At 37.0% G+C, this 21,770-nt stretch overlaps 1 protein-coding gene across 6 annotated transcripts in view; it reads left to right on the top strand.

Moving 5' to 3' along the window:
* HHAT (hedgehog acyltransferase) overlaps positions 1–21,770 on the top strand; it is a 190,568-nt gene that overhangs the window by 135,299 nt on the left and 33,499 nt on the right. For all 6 annotated transcript variants that reach the window (XM_070741265.1, XM_070741247.1, XM_070741276.1 and 3 more), the window contains one exon: positions 21,180–21,382. In XM_070741265.1, coding sequence (XP_070597366.1) covers positions 21,180–21,375 — 196 coding nt within the window. In that variant the 3' untranslated portion in view covers positions 21,376–21,382. The remainder of the gene's footprint in view (positions 1–21,179; positions 21,383–21,770) is intronic.

Raw genomic sequence — 21,770 nt, 5'->3', positions numbered from 1 at the left:
TTCTCTTTTTTTCTCCCCTTTTTTCTATCATTTCTCTCTCTCTTCCTTCCACTCTTCTCTCTCTCTCTTTCTTCCTCTCTCTCACTCTCTTCCTTCCTTTCTCATCTTTCTTTCTTTCTTTCTCTCTTTCTCTGTCTTTCTTCCTTCCTCTCTCACACTCTCTACCTCCCTCTCTCATCTCTTTCTTTCTTTCCTTCTCTCTCTTTCTCTATCTCTCCCCCTCTTGCTCTCTCTCTTTTTCTCACTTTCCCTCTCTTGTTTTCTTTCTCTCACTCTCTCTCTCTCTCTTGCTATCTCTTGCTCCCCCCCTCTTTCTCTCTCACGCGCCGGCCTGTGCACCCACCAGCCTCCGGAGAATGCCTCTCCTGCCTCTCTTGCAGCAGAGGAGAAAGAGAGGTGGAGTGGGCGGGCGAGCGGCGGCCGGGCGAGCGGTGAGCGAGCGGCCGGGCGAATGGTGGGTGGGCGGGCGAACGGGCGAGCGGCGAGCGAGCGGCCAGTTGAATGGCGGGTGCCCGGGCGAATGGTGGGCGAACGGCGGGCGGGTGGGCGGTCGAGCGGCGAGCGAGCGGCTGGGTGAACGGCGGGTGGGCGGGTGGGCGGGTGGCTGGGTGAGCGGAGAGCGAGCGGCCGGGCGAACGGCGGGTGGGCGGGCAAACGACGGGCGAACGGCGGGCTGGTGAACGGCGGGCGGGCGGGTGCCTACGGGGAATGGTGGCTGCCAGCGCTGCTGCAGGAGGACCCGTGTCCGAAGAAAGCCGGTGAGAGGGGTAGTTTTTGGCTGTCCATAGCCAAAAATGGTGTTTTTACTTCCGCGCCGCTACATCACGGAAAATAGATTTTCGCGGGAGGTCTTGGAACATAACCCCCGCGAAAATCGAGGGAACACTGTAATTATTGGATTTGTACCGCATTGTTTATTGTCGTTGTGAGCCGCCCCGAGTCTTTGGAGAGGGGCGACATACAAATTTAATAAATTATTATTATTAGTAGTAGTTACAGGGCAGATATTGTGTTCCTTTCATGTATTAAAATAGGTGTTTCACCACACTAAGGTAAAAAAGAGAGTGATTTTTAGATGAGTAATCCATATGAAAAATGACAGGAGAAGTGGATCATTTAATGTATTTTAACAGAATAATAACAGTTGGAGGTCTTCTAGTCCAACCCTTTTCTCAAACAGGAGACTCTATACCATTTCAAACAAATGTTTGTCTAGTCCCTTTAAAAAAATCTCCAATGATGGAGCACCCACAACTTCTGAAGAAAAGTCATTCCACTATTTGTTCTCACTGCCAGGAAATTTCTCTTTACTTCTAGGTTGCTTCTTCCTTGATTATTTTCCATCCATTGTTTCTTGACCAGCCTTCAGACTTTTTTTAAGGTTTGTTCTTCAAAGTGAAATGAAATGAGCTGAAGTTTGTTTAAGTTGCAAGAGAAACAACTGTTTGATTCTCTTTACTTCTCACATTGCTCATTTCAGACACTTCTTTGTCCTGCTTATCCAACCATGAATTATGGATGACAAAGTGCAGTATATTTTTCCCATTTATCTTAATGGGGTCAAACATTTTGCTCCTTTCCCTCCATCTCCTCCTAGATAAAAAAGGCCATTTATGGTTATGATCTTTTCATATATCTTTTCCCAAGATTGAAGATTTCATTATTATATTAGAGAAATGCAAAAGACCATTAAATTCCATCCCACCCTCCTAACTGAAGATAATGATCAATGTTTATGAGTATATGTTTGTTTGTTTGTGCATGCATGTGTGATATCCCACAAGAAATTCACTTCAAATACTCTGCTGCTTTGTGATAATTTTTGCCATAAGTCTCTGATAAGAGATCCACTTTAGTAGTTAAGGCACCAGTTTAGAAACTAATAGACTGTGAGTTCTAGTCTGCCATGGCCATAAATGCCAGTGGGATGATTGAACTAGTCATCCTGTCTCAGCTGATGACCTCAAGCTCAGGCAATAAGGTAGTTGGCTAGCTTTTCTCTCAAACAAGGATTCAACATTTAGTTGATCGAGGGGGGGGGGAATACTAGGAAGAACGAAAACCCATAAGTCTGAGATACATACACACACACACACAACAGTAATATACACACCCTGAAGTTCTATTACATACTTGTATAAGTGAGTCTTTGTAAACAAATGCAGCATGCAATAGTTACACCCAGTGAAGGGCTACCAAAATTTTTACTACCATACTGTGGGCGTGGCTTATGTAGGACGCCCTGCATTTTCTTTCAACATCTTTCAGTGCAAATTGGGTGCTCTGGGGTGGAGCTCCATTTTTGCTACCCCACTGCATTCCCCCCCCCCCAATCCGGGCAGTAGCCCACCCCTGGTTACACCTCGTACTCTATTTTTATGTCCTTACTTATTTGTAATCATTAACATGGAAATAAAGTAAATTCTTGCTTCTAATTAGATGACATTCCTTACCAATAGAATAGAATATTTAGAGGTCAGGGTTGAACTGTGGAGTTCTTGGTACTCTCTGAGTTTGATGGTTTTCTTGTAGATGTTTCATTAGCAAACTACCATTTTTTTGGAGTATAAGACACACTGGAGTATAAGATGCACCTTAGTTTTGGGGTAGGAAAACAAGGGGGGAAATTTCTGCCTCTGCCTCCCAGCAAACAGTACAGATCATATACGCTGTCTGTTGTGTATTTCTGTGCATCTGTGCCTGACCCATATAAAGAATTGGAGAAATGTATATTATGGCAGCATATTAATGCCAGCAAGTTTTCTTAAACGTAGTCACACTAATTCCTCTCAATTATTTAAATAGATCTACTCCAAACATGACTAAGTCTATTGCATCTAACCCAAACATGACTAAGACTATTATATGGGCTTCTTCAGATCAAGCATTTATTTTAAAAAGATTCATTTTGTTGTCTAGAACAATAATAAAGCAGTCTTTAAAAAATAAGTCTAATAATTTGAACATTCTACAGACATTTATAGTTATTGACATCCAGTTCAGCAGAAAATAAAAATCTGCCTTTCTCTCCCAGCAATTTGCTTCCTTGCAGCTAGTTTCACTTTCATTTTAGCATTGGGCCTCAAATCAGCTAAGGGTTGGGAAGCTGATAATGAGTTGCTTGGCTTAACAGGCTCTCTGCTGCTTTCTATAACGAGGTATATTGCTGGGAGGCAGAGGCCAAAGGGTGGCTGGGTGGGATTACATCCGGTGTATAAGATGCACCCATGTTTTCACCCTTTTTGGGGGTAAAAGGGTGCATCTTATACTCCGAAAAATACAGTAAATAATAATAATTAATAATAATAATAATAATTTATTAGATTTGTATGCCGCCCCTCTCCGAAGACTCGGGGCGGCTCACAACAAGCGATAAAACAATATTGTACAGGCACAAATCTAATATTAAGAAAAAACTAAAAACCCTATCAATTTAAAAAACCAAACAACACAATAACATCTAGCACAGATGGTGTTACTTAGTTTGGTAATGAAACATCTGAAAGAATTGTTGTTGTGAGCCGCCCCAAGTCTCCGGAGAGGGGCAGCATACAAGTCTAATAAATTATTATTATTATTATTAATTAATTAATTAAGAAAACCACCAAACTCAAAGAATACCAGGGACTCCACACGATATCCTTTACTTGGCAGATATAAACTAGTGCAGTGATAGTGGACCTATGACATTTGGAAGGTGTCCTATCTCAGGTCCAGTGTACATGCGGGCACTGACCCCTGCAGCTCATTTTTGGCTTTGGGGAAAGCTGTTTCGCCCTACGGAGGCTTCAGAGAAGCTTCCTGAAGCCCCGAAGTGCGAAAAATGGCCCAATGGGCAAATCGGACGTTCGGAAAAAAAGATTTCTGGTTTGCCCATTGTGCCATTTTTCACACTCCTGAGGCTTCAGGGAAGCTTCCTGAAGCCCTGGAGTGTGAAACACAGCCCAATGGGCAAACTGGAAGTCAAAAAAACAACAACCCCAGATTGCCCATTGTGCTGTTTTTTGTACTCTAGGGCTTCAGGAAGTTTTTTTCACTGTCCCAGGCTTCAGTGAGCCTATGTTTAGAGGCTGGGTGTTGTGCGCATTCGCAGGGGGCAGCATGGAGGTTTTGCTTGCAGGGGGGGAGGGAATATGGGAGGGCACATGCACTAGTGCGCGTGCACACACCCTTTTAGCACGCAAACCAAAAAAGGTTCGCTAACACTGAGCTAGTACATGGAATGTGAAGCAGAGGAAAAACTAAGTTTCCTCAAACCTCCCTCCCACCAGCGCGAAATCATGACTTAGCTTGTTTGATGTATATAAAATTTGTAATAAATGTTGACAGTTTAACAGATTGGGCTTTTTAACTGGCAGATGGCATTAAAATATCTCTGTTGCAATATGTATGTTGGAAACAGAATTGGAAAGGTTGCAAAACTGTTCCACAAAAAGGTTATTTATAGGAAGCACATTTTAAGGACATTCTAATTTTGGGTTACTCCATGTATGTAAGCAAAGGTGAAATTTTCCTTGGCTGGCACTTAGAAGTTCTTTAATTTTTGAAGATTTTTTTTTCAAATTTTCGAATTTCTGAAGTTTCAGAATTCCTTCTTTGATTAAAAAAATAAAAATATTCAAAATATTCCAACTATGATGATGCCCAACTATCTCCAATAAAACTGCATGTGTCTTTTTGTAGTCTTAGATTCTGTTTGTACTATATATATATATATCAGAGACTCACATACCTGGCAAAATTCAGAGGTTTAATCTTTTTTCCTTTTTTAGGTCAACTAAAGAATATTGAACAGTACAATAATTATGCAAATTATGGTAAACATTAAGAGGAAATTGAGGGAGAGGAAACTACAGGTAGATCAGATACTTCTGGGTTTTGATTCCATATTGTACTGGAGAAACTCAAATTTGTGCATTTCAAAATTTCTGTAATGACAGTGCGATTGCAATAAAGCAATTACAGTAATTGAAAATAAATTCTATTGAATGAGAGACGTTATAGAAACATAGAAGACTGACAGCAGAAAAAGACCTCACGGTCCATCTAGTCTGCCCTTATACTATTTTTTGTTTTTTATCTTAGGGTGGATCTATGTTTATCCTAGGCATGTTTAAATTCAGTTACTGTGGATTTACCAACCACGTCTGCTGGAAGTTTGTTCCAAGGATCTGCTACTCTTTCAGTAAAACAATATTTTCTCATGTTGCTTTTGATCTTATAGCTTATAGGTCAGTAATGGCTAACGTTTTCTGGACCGAGTGCCCGAACCTCCAAAATGCAATGCCTGTGCGCTCTCCCCTACATGTGTCCGTCCCCACATACACACTCGGGACCCCCACACATGCCCCGACCTCACACATGCAGAGATCTGAAAACCAGCTGCCCCCATACATGCGTGGCAGAGACCTGAACACCAGCTGGCCAGTGAGAGTCCGCGCATATGCATGGCAGAGCTGAACTTGGGCGACAGCTCACATGCCCCCAGAGAGGGCACTGTGTGTCACCTCTAGCATGCATGCCACAGATTCGCCATCATGGTTATAAGTTGTGTGTGGCACTGTTAGCATTTTCTATGAGGTTCTTGGTCTTCCAGAGGAGCTAAATGAATTCTGATTTGATACAGCAAAGTAATTCCTTTCATATAATCCTTTTTGTTTGAAAATCATTAATTTATCAGGTTGTGGTATTCACAGATGAGTAACTTTGGTCTCATTCCAGTTTGGCTTGGTCTTCATGGACAGTATAATAATAATAATAATAATAATAATAATAATAATAATAATAATAATAATAATAATAATAATAATAATAAATTAGACTTGTATGCCACCCCTCTCCGAGGACTCATATATCTGTGTTATGTATGTGTGTCTTGAGGCACTAGTGGTTGTGCCACAATATATTACTTATTAAATGGTTTACATTGCTAAGAAGGGGTACAATTAGTTTGATATTTTGATACTTTATATCAAGTGTGGGACACTTAGGGCCCTTTAGTTGTTGCTGAATTATATCAAGTGTGGGACATTTAGGGCCCTTTAGTTGTTGCTGAATTATAACCCCTATTGGCCCTAAATCCCTCACTTCCATTTTATCTACCTACCTATGTCTTATCTAGAAACATAGAAGATTGATGGCAGAAAAAGGCAGAAAAAGACCTCATGGTGCATCTAGTCTGCCCTTATACTATTTCCTGTATTTTAACTTAGGATGGATATATGTTTATCCCAGGCACGTTTAAATTCAGTTACTGTGGATTTACCAACTACGTATGCTGGAAGTTTGTTCCAAGCATCTACTATGCCTTTCAGTAAAATAATATTTTCTCACATTACTTCTAATTTTTCCCCCAAAACCAAATCTATTTTAGTTAAATAATTTAATGGATTTCCTTTATTTTTGTTTTTATTTTAATCATATTAAGCCTACCTAAGGGGTTATCCACCTCGAAATATACTGCTCAAAAAATAAAGTAAACACTCAAATAACGCATCCTATATCTAAATGAATGAAATATTCTCATTGAATACTTTGTTCTGTACAAAGTTGAATGGGCGCAACAGCATGTGAAATTGATTGTCAATCAGTGTTGCTTCCTAAGTGGACAGTTTGATTTCACCGAAGTTTGATTTACTTGGAGTTATATTGTGTTGTTTAAGTGTTCCCTTTATTTTTTTTGAGCAGTGTATATTTGGTCAAGGAATAAGGCCATTGCTATGCAGGATCTTAAGATTTTGTACAGCAGGCTCTTAATTTAAATTCAACCCATGGTGAAATGGGCTTGTAATTAGGAAGAATATCTTGTATTTTTCTTTTAAGAACGAGCCTTTTTCTATATTGATATATCCACCATCAGTAATAAATCCCTGTGCATCCTGATCCCCTTAAAATGTTTACAAGTCATTAATAGTGACCTGATTTCTGTGTATTGTGAATAAATAGTGCCAGTCTTAAAACAGCATCGTTGGCTTCACATTGGCTTTTGAGACTAATTGTAAAGCTTGAGAGCTAGAACACCTCAAAGACATCCACCTTTCACAATCTTGTCTTCCTCCCTTGTCTAATATGTTAATCACTGAAACTTCTTTTGTGTATCCCTCTTCCTAAAATAGCTCACTTATGCTATGCACCTACACTGATATCTTTTGCCAGTGATTTGTGATCGGGCTGCCATTTGAGATACAAATTTCTTTGTAGACCATGTTCCTGCACTTTTAATTTCTGCACGTTAAGCTATTATAAAGGCACAAAAAGCACCAGCAAGTGCAAGCAATAGAGCTTGTAATAATTCTTTTTTGTGGGCTTTGGAAAGGCTCACAAATCAGTGTTGCTTATGACACTCTGTCTTCCTGTTGCCAGTGAGAGCAGTCTTCTGGATCATAATACTAAAGAAAATTTGAAAGTCAAGATCCTAACGTTTGTATTGCTTTTCCTTGAAAACTCTGCAAGCAAAGAGATTTTTTTTTTGGCAGTTTTGTTCTATTGCTAAATTACCCTTATAATGGAAATTGTTTTCTCTTAAAATTTAATTATAGAACTGTCTTCCTGTATTTTAAATCCATATCTGATTCATTGGAATATATGTCATTGTCTGTACTAATTCATTATTAAAAGTACAACTTAAAGATTTGTAAATTCAACTTCTGCCTTTCAAACCATGTTTGTTTTTATTAGCTCAACTGAACCGATGTAATATATTTGTTTCTTGAGTGTAAGAGCTGGAATTTTATATTCTCAGTAAACATCGGCTCTAAAACCCCACTAGAACATTTCATTACCATCAACTGATTTATCCAGTTGAGTTTATCTGCAAAGTGGCGTAGCTGTTGCAAGCAGCTAATCTCTCTTTTCTTTCCTCTTTTCCATTTTATTCTTTTTAGTCTCTTGTTTAATATAGTCTTTATTTCCAGGCAAAATGAGCTATGTTACAGATGAAAGGTTCAAAAGTAGAATTTCTGCATCTTTTTACATGTTATTTACATATCATTTCCCTTTCATTTGTCTGTTATCTCTTCTTCTTTGTGTGTTGTATTGCATTGTTTTGGATATTGAAAGGCTTCAAGTGACAGAAAAGCGAATATTTCCTAGCTTTTGGCATAATTTATGGCCCAGGATTTATTATAGTTTGGAGTCATCGACCCCTTGTTTGTGGTCTAAATTCTTTTAAATATAATGGCTGCTAAGCTAGCAATTACGTTACAGCGCGTTCAAAATGGACAATATTATTTATTTATTAATCTCCTCAAGGACTCTATAATTATAATAATATAATTTATAAATTATATTCACTAATTTTTAAAAAATTCTGTCATACCCCTCTAGTATTATATTTTATGACTGTGGAGTTTAAACTTTTATTCAGCAGAAGAAAAATCACAATTGTCAAATCACATATATCAGACATGCCATTTCAAATCATTAGATATACCGATGTAATTAGATATAAATCATTTGATACAAATGTATCAAAATATTTCAGTGCCAGCTGTTTGTAATCCAAATCTATTTTCTTTTGGGCATATTTCTAAATATAGGTTTGTAAGGAAACAGAAGAGGTTAAGCAAAAATGTACCAAATGTAGGAAATAGGTAGAATTCTCAAACATTGCCATTTTCCCTCCATTAAGTGCTTAATTTCATTATAATGTACAGATTAACTAAACTGAAATTTCAGTACAAATGCTTCTCTTGAACGGAGCAATTTTCAAATTTAGAAACCAGCCAGCTCTTTACTACTACTTGTTTTAGATTTTATCATTTACTCTACCAATTTATCAGTAACATTACCAGTAGAATTTCAGATTTACTGTCTTTCACCTTCAATTTTTTCAATGTTTTCTAGTTAACATTTCTCCCCCTTTGGGATTTCATGTTCCTTGAAGTACTGTATTACTTCTCCAGTGTTTCTTGACCTGTCAATTGAGGACTCTGATCCCTGCCTTGTATATTTTTCCGTTTCTCCAAAAAATAGCAAGAGGTCCATAATATTTTGAGCAGCAGAATAGCTCTTTAAATTGAAATCATTGCATTTCCATTTAAAAATACAAAAAAGAACTATTTCCAAGCATTATCAATTTCTGTTTCCAAAGTCTTCTGTATGTACAAATATATATTCTATATACTGATGATGAGGCTATGATTATCTTTCTGCTTGTTTCTTCATGCAGACATTAAGATTACTGTGCAAATATTGCCTGATTCCTGAAGAGACTTATGCTGTCCCGATCCCTACCCCCCCCCCTCAACTTATGGCAAGAGTTCTGCAGATGTTTATTTACACACACACCCCCAACAGGTCCTCGGAAAGCACCCCTGTTACTTTCCTGAATTCTAAGCTCAGTATATTATTATTATTATTATTATTTATTAGATTTGTATGCCACCCCTCTCTGCAGACTCGGGGCAGCTATAGGGTATAGCAAGAGTCACTCGGTAACTGAGTCCAGTGCGCACACATGAAGTCCAGGAAAATAATCCAAGAATTGAACAGTCCAGGATACAAGGCACAAAAGGCGCAGAACCGGGGACATTGCTTCAGCAACTTTATTAAGTTTTCTGATTAAAAACAATATAGCAACATAAAAAACCCCACAAAATACAAAAAAAGAAAAAGAATACCCACGGCAATAAACACATAAAAGACATACAAACATAGCTAAAGCTAACCACTTTTACAGCTATTTCATTTTCCATTATATTTTCCATTTCGCTATATTACAATTTTTATTTACGTGATCGCAATTATTTATTCAATTTTATATTTAATGGATTGGATCTCCTATTATATAAACAGTAGGTATTTCTTCCATTTTATTTACATAAACCTTTACTTATATAACATATTGTGGAGTTGAGAACAAGTATAAATTCCTTATGATTCACCTTTTATAACCAGCTTTGTAATTTTTTGTTACGGTTTAATCATTTATACCAATGATCCCAGGCCTCGTAAAATTCCGTGTCTTCCTTTTCATAAATTTCCATTATCAGTTTACCACAATTCGGAACATTCCAGGATTTTTCTAATGACCATTAAAGTTGTGGGTAAATATATCTACCAGAGAAAGTAGAAATAGATATAAGCTTTCTAAAAGTTGCTTGTTTTTATTAATGATAAAGTTTTCTCTTGACTAATTACATGACATGTTATATTTGCAATCCACTCAAATGGCTCCAGCAACTCTCAAGTCCTGAGGGCAGGGTTAAGTAGGCAATGCTAGTGCAGCCCTTCATGAGAGACGAGGTTGCCTCTTCACAAGAAGTCTAGTGGACCAAGGTTGTGCCTGTCTTCTCTTTGCTCTATGTGTCTTTGGATCAGGAGGAAGTGTGGACTCCATTTCCTCCTCATTGCTAATGGGTGGCAGCTGCTCTCAGTCTTTGCCTGGAGCTTCCTGGCCAACTTGCTGCAGCTGTGGCTCAACTCCGTCAGCCTTTGTCGCTTGTCCAATCCAGCTGGGGCTCCACGCTTTGCTCTGCAGATTGAAACGCCCCCTGCTCCTCTAAACTGGCATCTGGAGAGAGGTTTGGGCATAGATCCATGATAAGACCTGATCTACCTCGACAAAGAACTTAATAATTCAAATAACTGAGGCTGCAAATAGGAAAATCTGTTCCTCACCCACTTCATTTTTTCAACTCTATTCGGCTTTCAAATTACTGTTGTTGTTTTGTCAGCACAAAAATTAGTGTGTTTTCTCACATGCATTTTCATTTGAATATCCAAATTCTTCCTAAAATGCACCTGATTAATAGTATTTTTCCTACTTCTTTCTTAATATAATGCATTTCTTAAATTTCTTAATGAAGACTGCGTTTGCACAATCTAGGAATCCATAATTGCATTACAAAGTGTCTTCAAGTTTCCAGAAAGGTTAATTAACATTTCAAAAGAACAAATAGAAAAATGTTGGGAGTTTTAGAAACAGAAAGTAGAATCCCCCCCCCCTGTTTCCCCTACAGTTTCCTCATCTGCATTTTCTGCAGATCCTTATAGAAGATTATTAGAATAGTCTGTTCCATGAATGGATAGTTCATTTGCAAAGTCCAGAATTATTATCATCATCATCATATCTCCTTCTCTTCCCTCTCCCTGGAAATTGAAAAAGTGTAAAAAGGGCAACAAGTATGATTAAGGAAATGGAGCACCTCCCTTATGAAACCAGATTGCAACGCCTTGGTCTCTTCAGCCTTGATAGACGGCATTTAAGGGGTGACTTGATTGAATTGTATAAAATCATGCATGGGTTAGAAAAGGTGGATAGAGAAAAATTATTTTCTTTATCACACAATACTAGGATGAGGGGGCACTCCCTAACGCTCATAGGTAAGAAAGTGAGGACAAATAAAGGGAAATATTTCTTCACCCAGAGGGTCATTGGTTTATGGAATGCACTTCCAGAAGAGGTCATGACAGCTGTCAGCCTTGATAGCTTCAAGGCAGGATTAGACAGATTCGTGGATACCAAGTGTATCGGTGGTTATTGAAATGGATGTGTATTGAATTCTATGTTGGTTGAGGCAGGCAGGATTCCCTTGGGTACCATTTGTTGGGGGAAAGGGAGGGTCTTGCCTTCTCTTTCTCCTCAAGATCCCCATGTACAATTGGTGGGCCACTGTGACACAGAATGCTGGACTCTATGGGCTTTGGCCTGATTCAGCATGGCTCTTCTTATGTTCTCCCTAACTTCAAAGTGATCTAGACATACATAATAACTAGAAACTCTACAAAGCTCTTTAAGAACCCATCTGCTTTCTGACTTATCTATCTAAATCCAGCACTTCTACAAAAAAAGTTCTTGAAAGCTAGTATGATGAATTAAGTAAGAGAAATGAAACGTTGTATAAACATTGTTTTCTTTAAAATTTGGAACATAAATACCTGAAGACAGTTGGACCATGGTAATAATCTCCCTCTTCTTGATTGTTTTTTTTTTAACTATGCAACCCTAAAGTGTCTAATGACTGCTGTTCTGACTTGTTGACATACAGATTGTGTTTAGTCTGAGAGGGCCTGGGCTAACAGGAACGGGGGGCAAGATGAGGAATTGATAACAACAACACTTTATTCCAAACTTCAGCACCACAGGCAGCAGCACAAAACAGAACAGCAACTTGACGTCTGACAGCTCCTTTTATAGTAGAGCTGTCAAATGGACAAACAAGGAGGGTCGCCCCATTTTCCTGTTTGCTGGCTCTTCGCATCTTAGCCAATGAGGATTTGACTTGCTGCTGGCTTGAATTTTGGCATTGTTGTAAGTCCGAGGACCTAAGAGATGGGTTTCTTCCTTACAAGCTATATCTACACCATTACGTAGCTTGCATTACTGTTCAACAAGGTAGAGTTAGGAGTGAGATTATTCTTGTGCATTTGCATTCAAAGATGGTTTGACAGAGGTATAGATATTGAAAAATAGCTTAAAAGCTTTAAGTTGGTGGTCTTAAGTAATCTTTTCTTACATCCTCAAGAGTGGATTATAATACAGCTATCGAATACCAAGAAGAAAAAACAACAGCCATGGAACGTAGTCTGATTTATGATATGAAGGTTCACTGTGACTAATTTTTACAGCTGATCATGTGAGATAAATCACTTGGCCATTATCTCCAAATTATTCTTATATGCTTGCAGATCATCTTCCGAAGATTTGCATGGACTTGAGCTAAATGAAACTTCATAAATAATTGTGTGAGTTAAGGGGAAGAAATCCATTCCCCTCAGGCAAACTGTGATTTCTCTGTAGGGCATGGTGGAAAAGAAAGCAATCAAAACCCTCTTTATTTTTGTCACTACAAAGTAGGCACAGCTCTGAATACATATCAGAAGGAGATGAATTGAGTTAAAGGTGCCAATGTTAGAACTTAAGGCACCACAAATCCAGTTTAAGCCACACCGTTTTTTAAAGCTTTCATTCTCCTCAAAAAGTATGGATTGTGAAACAATGAAGTTTTGTGCTTAGATTTTGAAGAATTAGGCATGTGAATTATCATCTTCACAATAAAATAGAAAATAATACAGGTCATTAACATGATCATACACTTAAATAGTGAATCATTTTATCTCTTGGGAACATTTGCTTATTAACTTCTTGATAGTGGGATTGGTGGCAAATAAATTTAATGAATAAATAAATAAATTTAGTGTGTTCCAAAATATGTTCCGAGATGGAAGGAAATATAATCCATCATAATATATTAAAAGTCACTACTAATAGAGTAGTTATTTTCTTAGTTCTATATTAATAAATCCACTTAGTAATCTGATCCACCATTAATATTTCCTTTAAATCATGTTTGTATAGTTGCATATTACTTCAGAGAAAAATACTTTTAGCAGATTTTAGTTTAGTTTAGACTAATTTTAGTTTAGAGCTTTCTATAATATTGGTAAAATTATTATGTTGAGGATGTGCCATCAACTCCTAGTTGATTCTTAGTAATCACATAGATAAAACATATCCAGGATCATTTTTTCCTATTCTACTCTACAGATCTTCCAATGGTACACCTATCATTTCTGTAATTGAGTCTACCCACCTTACTGAAGTCCCTTTTCTTTTTCCTTCCACCTTTAGCAGTGTTATAACCTTATTGAGAAGATTAGAATTTTGTATAATTATCCAAAATATAATAATTTCAACTTGGTCATTTGTGCTCAAGAGAGAATCGGGTTGATTTCTTCATATTGGTTTGTTTTCTTGGCTATTTATGGTATTATCTAGTCTAGAGTCTTCTTCAACATCAAAGAATAAAAATGTCAATACTCAATCTATCCTCTTCTTCAGTTTAATTTTCACTTCCATGATGTCAGAGGGCAATTTCTGCACAATTATAAGTTTTCTTGGGTAGACATAATCAAGGCATTTAATATTTATTTCTATGGACAAAATATGCAATGTTATGTTTTATAACTATTGATTCTTTAACTGCTGACAATCAGTCCTAAAAGCTAAAGCTCTCATTTACTTCAGTATATTCATTATCAATTCTAAGGCTAATTGCTATATTTCTTGTCATTAGTTGGACTTCTTTATATTTAATCTCAGTCCCATTTCATTACTAGAGCTTCCATGTGATTTACATTTTTAGATAACCAGGAAAGCAGCATCTTTCAATCCAACTTCACAAACAATTATTACATGACCATAAAAACAGAGTACTGTTTAATCAACTAAAAAGGCAATTTAAAAAGATATATTGCAGGAGAGGTCCATTTTGCATGCAAACATGCAGCCAGTTGATCTTTCTTCCCTCCATCTCCTCCTCTTAATACTAGTCAATCAACGGCTAAGGGAAGCGAGGAGAGATATCTGTGGCTTATTAATATGTATACTTTTAAAAGTTTTTAATTATTGGATGATTTAATTTATGGCCATCTTATCATTTTAACAGTTATAAATGTGTCCCCTGAATTTTGAACTTTATTTTGATTTCTGCTTACTTGGCATTCAGCAATAGCAATATGCCTATTTGTCAAATTCTGAAGCGTGCTGTCATTTTTGGAAAAAAAATCACTTAAAAGCTCTAAGTTTTCATGTACAGTATGCATCATTTATCTTTCTATCTCACAGGTATCTGATAGTATAATATCCATGCTGGAAATATTTATATGATTGAGCTATACTTATTACTAATAAAATCCTATTAAAACATCAAATTTTCAGTTGTACTCATAGCCACAGTTCTGTTGACCTGGGTGTATACTGTTAAGCCTCTCATATCTTTCATAAACTCATTGCCCTTCATTTTCTCTATAATCAGATATACGGTAGTTTGAATTGGCTTGTAAAGAATACATCAATACTTTCTTGCATTCTATCGATACTGTAGCCATATTCTAATATTACCTTTATATGTTCAATGTATTACCCATATTTTTATTCCACCATAACTAAAATGACTCTCAATGCTCACATAAAAAACATGTGTAAAACAAGTTCCCTATGAAAGCAAAAGCACAACAATGCTAGAATACAAAGGAAATTAAAAATGGTAACATCATATCAGGAGACTTCTATGTGAATTAGCAACCTTAAGTATCTGTCCACATAAATTCAATTGTAGGCAAATTAGACTTTGTGATGTCAATAATTGTATTGTAAGCAAGGAGAGTATTGGTTAATTTGCATCTCCAGCATGGTAGGAAAGAACAGGACTGCTCATGAACCCTTCAGGGGGATTGAAATTGTCAATTGAAGAGCATTAAAAGTACACAAAGATGCAGTTGGATAATGATGGCTGATAGCAAAAACAAGTTTAGCAAAATTAACAAGAATCCACAATACTTCATAATGAGCTTCTTTGAAAGAATGATGGATTGTGAAGACTAGAATTACAGTTATTAAGCAACAAAGTTTAAAGGTACAAGCAAATTCTTAAAAGAATTATGGTGTTGTGCTGTTGCTGATATTATTCATCTTTCCTGGAGTTTGTAAGAAATTGGAAGAGGTTGTTGAATGTTTAAGTTTTCATTTAATGTCATTCTTAACTTTTTCAGAAATTAAGCTTGTGGTACAGCAGGGATTTGAAGGGTAATATTTACATAATCAGTCCAATTCAGTAATGGGTATCCAGCGAATTAAAATTATGTTATACTTTTTAATTGGAACAGCTTGCTGGCAGGAGATAAGATGACTTAAAAAGCTGCCCAGTTTTTAAAAAGAAGCAATGTAGTTGTAAAAAAAAAAGTCCAATGGTATTGGTAATCGGCGCAAATTGTAGTCTCGTTTTCAATTAACACTTTAAAATGTTTATTATTTTTGTGTCCCTAAAACAGGCATTGCATTTGCATTTTAAATTGGCCTAATGGCTTTTATATAGAAAACAATATGTAGGTTTTGTACACAATATGCGAAGACCTAGCTAGCTCCCTAGAGAATTTTCTAAGGTGGCCAGAAAGATAAATGGGTGACCAGAAATGGATGAGAAGTTGATGGACTCAGTTACAGAGGCTATGAGTGCATCATTGAAAGACCAATAGAAAGTTAGGGACAAATTATCATGGAGAAATTTCTATATAGGTCAGTAAGATGTTGATGACTCATAGTCAAAGAATGTGTGGGTATGGATATGACTTCCAATTTTCACTCATACATTTATACAAAAAGTGATATCAATCGACATTATGAATGATTATAGTTCAAATATTTACAGCACCATATTTAAAACTTCACACACACTGTGTCATAACACTTGGAAGAATTGGCTTACATTTTAAAATGTTAGTAGTCATAATATTAGACTTCAAAATAAATTTGTCCTTTTAATGAAGTTCATCATGAAGAATACATACATACATACATACATACATACATACATACATGTAACATATTTTGATGAATTTGAAAATTATTGAAAATGAATTGAAAATTTAGCAAAATATGTTACACATGCAGAATATAGTTTGTCGGCTATGAAAAAATTAATTAACTGCCTTGGAAATGGCCCTGGGTTGGGCCGAGAGGCAAAAGGAAGCATTAAGTTCCTCCCATATTTGACGATTCGACAGAATATATATATATGCATACACACATACTGTGTGTGTTTTTAATATAAAGTATATATTTACAGTGCAATATATACTATAATTCCTAGAACTTTAACAGATTAAGATTGTGTATGATTTTATCAATAATAAAAAAATATAAACAGAATTATATCATATCCCCAGAAAAGGTTCAATGTGATACATGGAATTATATTGCAAATATTATGATTTTGACTTGCTGAATTTATGTGTGAACACCTACTTAAATTTCTAGACTATATCAGGTATACAACATTTCTTGACAGTAAAATGTGCATTTTTCTGATAATTTGGGTAAGAATTATTAAGTCTAAATCTGCAGCTTAATTGCTCTGAGTGCACAATCTATGCAAAATTTGCATTCTGAGTCTTTAGGCTGGATTCCTTCCCTTATCAGTTTTATTGGAGTTTATCATGTAGTGCTTGATAATTTACCCACCTCCCCCCAAGGACTCGCCTCCACACTTTTTAAACAAAATAAAAGTCTGCACAATTAACTAACTACATGTATTAGAAATAAAAGTCTGAAATGGATCCCTTTGCCTCTGAATGTCACTGGGGAAGGACTACAGTGGTACCTCGAGATACGAGTTTAATTCGTTCCGGACCTGGGCTCTTAAGTCGAGCAGCTCTTATCTCGAACGACTTTTCCCCATAGGAATTAATGTAAATAATTTTAATTGGTTCCAGCCCTCAAAAAACTCACAAAGTTAGTCTAAATTATGCAGAAAGACATGTTTTTAATGAAGAAATGTACATGTACATATAAATGAACAATGAAGTTTCTTTCACTTAACTTGTAAACTTTCTTAAACTTTTAAATTTACATATGTTCAACTTCTCTGCCACCCAATCCTGTAGGACAGAGGTCCCCAACCCTTTTTGCAGCAGGGACCAGCTTTAAGCGATCAAAAGAGGAATGGGTGAATGAATGGACGGAGGGTGGGAAGGAAGGAAGGAAAGAGGGAAGGGACAGGAACAGAGGAAGGAAGCAAGGAAACTTATGAAAGGGGAGAGTAAGAGAGGAATGAGTGAAGGGAGGGAGGGAGGGAAGAAGGTGGGAAGGAGAAAGAAAAGAAGAAATAGAAGGGAAGGTAAAAGAGAGAAAGAAAAAGAGCAAGAAAGAAAGCTGCAAGCACCCCCCCGAGCCCCCCAGACCGGCTGCAACCTTTTAAAACACGCGCGCCGCTTCGCAGCTGTCTCCTGAAGCCGAAAGCGGAAGTTAGCGTTTGGCTTCAGGAGACAGCTCCTTGGCGCTTGTATCTCGAATTTGGGCTTGTAAGTAGAACAAAAATATCTCTCCCCTCCCAGCTCTTATCTCGAGTTGCTCTTAAGTAGAGCAGCTCTTATGTCGGGGTTCCACTGTACTCAATGTCATATAAACTGGACCATAATTGAAAATATAGTTTTTAATTATTTTTTTTAGCCTATTCCTGGGTATAGTCTCATCAGTACAGTAATAACTGGTGTTTTCTGATGTTAAGCAGGCTAATTTTTGCTATAGTTGGATGATGTTTTTGATGGAAAATAATGAACATGAATGATCATGTAAGAGCCAAAAATGTACTCTAAGGGATTTATTGTACTAGCTAGTAGTATTAAAAACTTTCATTGATTTCAGCAGCTTGAATTCCCTACACTGATACAAAAATGCATAGCATTGTACCTGTTTACTTTTGAAATATGTTCCCATATTTGAAGAAAAATCTGCCTTTTCTCAGTTTAAGAAGACATTAACTGGATCATCAGTGGGGAAATTTGATGTTCATATTATATTTTTGATTCAGGGGTAAGAACACAAAATAACAAAATTCATTATAGCTAAGTAGCCAGTAGAAAGAGAAAAGTACAGCAGTACTTTTATCTAGGCTGTATATCCATGTATATCCAGCTTAGATAATTTATATAAATTTAAGATAGAATAAAAAATGTAAACATAAAACCTGTAAAACCTGATTTAGTTAACTAAAGCCATAAAAACTTTCTTTATAAAAGTTATATACAGTGGTACCTCATCTTACGAGCGCCTCGTCTAACAAACTTTTTAAGATACGAACCCGGTGTTTAAGATTTTTTTTGCCTCTTCTTCCGAACTATTTTCACCTTACGAACCCAAGCAGCTGCTGCTGGGATGAAGGGATTTCTTTTCCCCCCCTTTTTTGAAGAAAGAAAAGGGAGGGGTAGCTTAGAGGAGTAAACATTTGGCATGCTTGCAAAAGCACTAAAACAGTGTCTTTTGAAGAAAGAAAAGGGAGGGGCGCCCCCTTGCCTTTCTTCCTTCCTTCCCACTCACCCTTTAGCCTAGCCTTGCTGCTTCCACCCGCCCCCTTTAGCTGCTCCTCCCTGCCCTCTGTTCGCCTCCCTTCTAAAGTTTGGGATTTTCCTGCATTATTTGCTTTTACATTGATTCCTATGGGAAACATTGTTTCATCTTACAAACTTTTCTCCTTACGAACCTCCTCCTGGAACCAATTAAGTTCGTATCATGAGGGGCCACTGTACTTTATTTGCTATTACTTTACAGTCTTTGTAAGAATAAAATTCTGTAGAACTAGAAGACCTCCAAGGTCTCTTCCAACTGCTAAACTTGAGAGTCTGTCTAGCTGTGGAATCTTATTATATCTGTGTTCCAGTATTTCAGAATGAAAAATATTAATATATGGCATTGAAAAGATGTATCTATGATGATTAAAGAAGAATTTAGTAAATAAGTTACCTGGACACCATTACAGTAGGCAACCATATTTACCAATGTCTTCATGGATATATTTCTTGCTACCTTTATTATTATTATTATTATTATTATTATTATTATTATTATTATTAATTAGATTTGTATGCCGCCCCTCTCCGTAGACTCGGGGCGGCTTACAGCAATGATAAAAACAATATATAATGACAAATCTAATAGTTAGAATCTAAAATAACAATAATACATTTAAAAGTCTAAAAAACAAGAAACCCCAATATATAAAAACATACATACAGTCATATCATACACAAAAAACTACATAGACAGGGGGAGATGTTTTAGTTTCCACACGCTTGACGGCAGAGGTGGGTTTTAAGGAGTTTACGAAAGGCAAGGAGGGTGGGGGCAATTCTAATCTCTGGAGGGAGCTGATTCCAGAGGGTCGGAGCCGCTACCCGGGCTACCTGTCCGACTTTTTAAAAAAACATTTTCATGAATGAAGGCAAATATACCTGTTGCAGGATGTAATCTGAGCCAGACACCAGGACCAGAGGTTTAGTCAGGGGTGGGCTACTGCCTAGACTGGGGGGGGCACGACGCACACAGTGGGGTAGTAAAAATGGCGCTCCACCCCAGAGCACCCAATTTGCACTGAAAGATGTTGAAAGAAAATGCAGGGTGTCCTCCATAAGCCACGCCCACAGTGTGGTAGTAAAAATTTTGGTAGCCCTTCACTGGGTTTATTGTTTTGAGATTTCAGACTCATACTGGAACCCATCCTCAGCTAGCCTCTTTCTACCAAAATGTGTGCTTGGGACTGTTCTATGTGCAGTATTTATGTGGTGCCTGGCTGTGTGTGGCTTTGTATTTGTTGATTGGGGTGTTGATGGATGACTATTAAGTCATTGGCTGTTATTTCCTTGTCCTGCCAAGTCTTCTGATCCTAAGTACCTGATGAGCTGGTAGTAAGTTATCATACCTGTTGACTGACAAGGGGCCTGTTTCCCAGTCTTCAATCATTTCCCTGGCTACCTTTGTATCTACTTGACCAACAATCTTAGTAGCTTGAATTTGAAATTGAATGTATGTCCTTGTGCATTGGAAAGTGAGGCTACCAATGAGCTTGGGTCTCCTCGTTTGACCTGTTCTTGCAGTCTGGTGGTTAAGTATAGTCACAGAGGCAATCCATGCAATCTTTGTGTCACTATTTCACTCTTTTTTAACTTGCCCTGTATTCTGTAGTTACTTTGTTTCATAGTTATCCCACTTTTGCTATTCTCCCTGCCAATTTGTTTAAAGATTAAGATGTGTTAAAGAAAAAAAAAGCCACCCTTAATTCTGCATACTCATACTGTAGTCCAAATCTGACGTATATACACAGCACTAGTGAAAAATAATATTTTAAAAATCCAGTTAATAAGTGTTTGAATTATTTTTAATAAAGGATACAGATTGTACAATATCCAGGACTTGGATAAAATAATTTATTTTCATTGGAATATCTATGGAAAGCAGCAGGATGCCATAGAAATGAGAAGAGGGAGAAGCAGGCAGAAATTATCAGCAAACAAGGAAAAGTGGCTCCTGCTACTTTTTCCAGTGTTACTTTGAGTGTAAACCTTCATTGAAAACAAGAAATTATACTTAGAAAGAACTTTTCTCATAAAACAAGATTGGATTTTACCTCTCCTTTTTCAAACAAGAAACAAGTAGAGGTTCACAGATCAGTTGTGGGTCCACTGAAAGTGATATAGGACATTATTTTGGTGGTACATCATCTGCAGGACAAAAGTGCTTTGACATTTGTTGAAAATGTTATGATCTGCTCTGCTTGAGAAACTAGAGTGGATTGCAAATATAACATGTCAAGTAATTAGTCAACAGAAAAGTTTATCATTAATAAAAACAATCAATTCTTGGAAAGCTTATATCTAATTACTTCTATTTTTACTTTCTCTGGCAGGTATATTTATGTCCCAATGGGAGGATCTCATTGCAGCATATTTAAGATGTTGTTTGCAACTGCCATCACATTTGCTTTTGTAAGTTACTGGCATGGAAGCCATAGCTATCTTTGGTCCTGGGCTGCGCTTAATTGGCTTGGAGTAACAGCTGAAAATGGAATGAAGAGGATTATTTCTTTCCCCAATTGTCCATAACTTTATTGTAAGTTAATTATTTTTCATGTTTCTAAAAATCATATTTAAGTTTAGGATTAAATCTGAAGTGTGTTTTCTGAAAACATCCTGGGCAGTTTCAGTACTTTTAGAACTGCTTCTCTCCTAACCAAAGACCTCAGGTATGGAACTAGTGCTATATTGCGTCTAAAATTAAGAAAAAATGCAACTCCGTAATGCAGGAGTATAAAATGTCAGAGCAGCGTCACCTGACATATCGGGATTTTTTCCCCACATCACTAAACCGGGCGTGTGACATTATAATGGAAGGCAAGGGTGACCTTGAGGAAGGGGTAAAAAGGAAACAAACAGTTGGGGAGGATCTCATAGTCACTTAATGGTCAGGGAAAGAAACCTAAGAAGGACACACTAATGGA

The sequence above is a fragment of the Erythrolamprus reginae genome, chromosome 1 (assembly GCF_031021105.1).
Source record: "Erythrolamprus reginae isolate rEryReg1 chromosome 1, rEryReg1.hap1, whole genome shotgun sequence".
Classification (NCBI taxonomy): Eukaryota; Metazoa; Chordata; class Lepidosauria; order Squamata; family Dipsadidae; genus Erythrolamprus; species Erythrolamprus reginae.
Note: the sequence above shows the minus strand (reverse complement) of the source record. Positions and strands in the feature narration are given on the sequence as shown.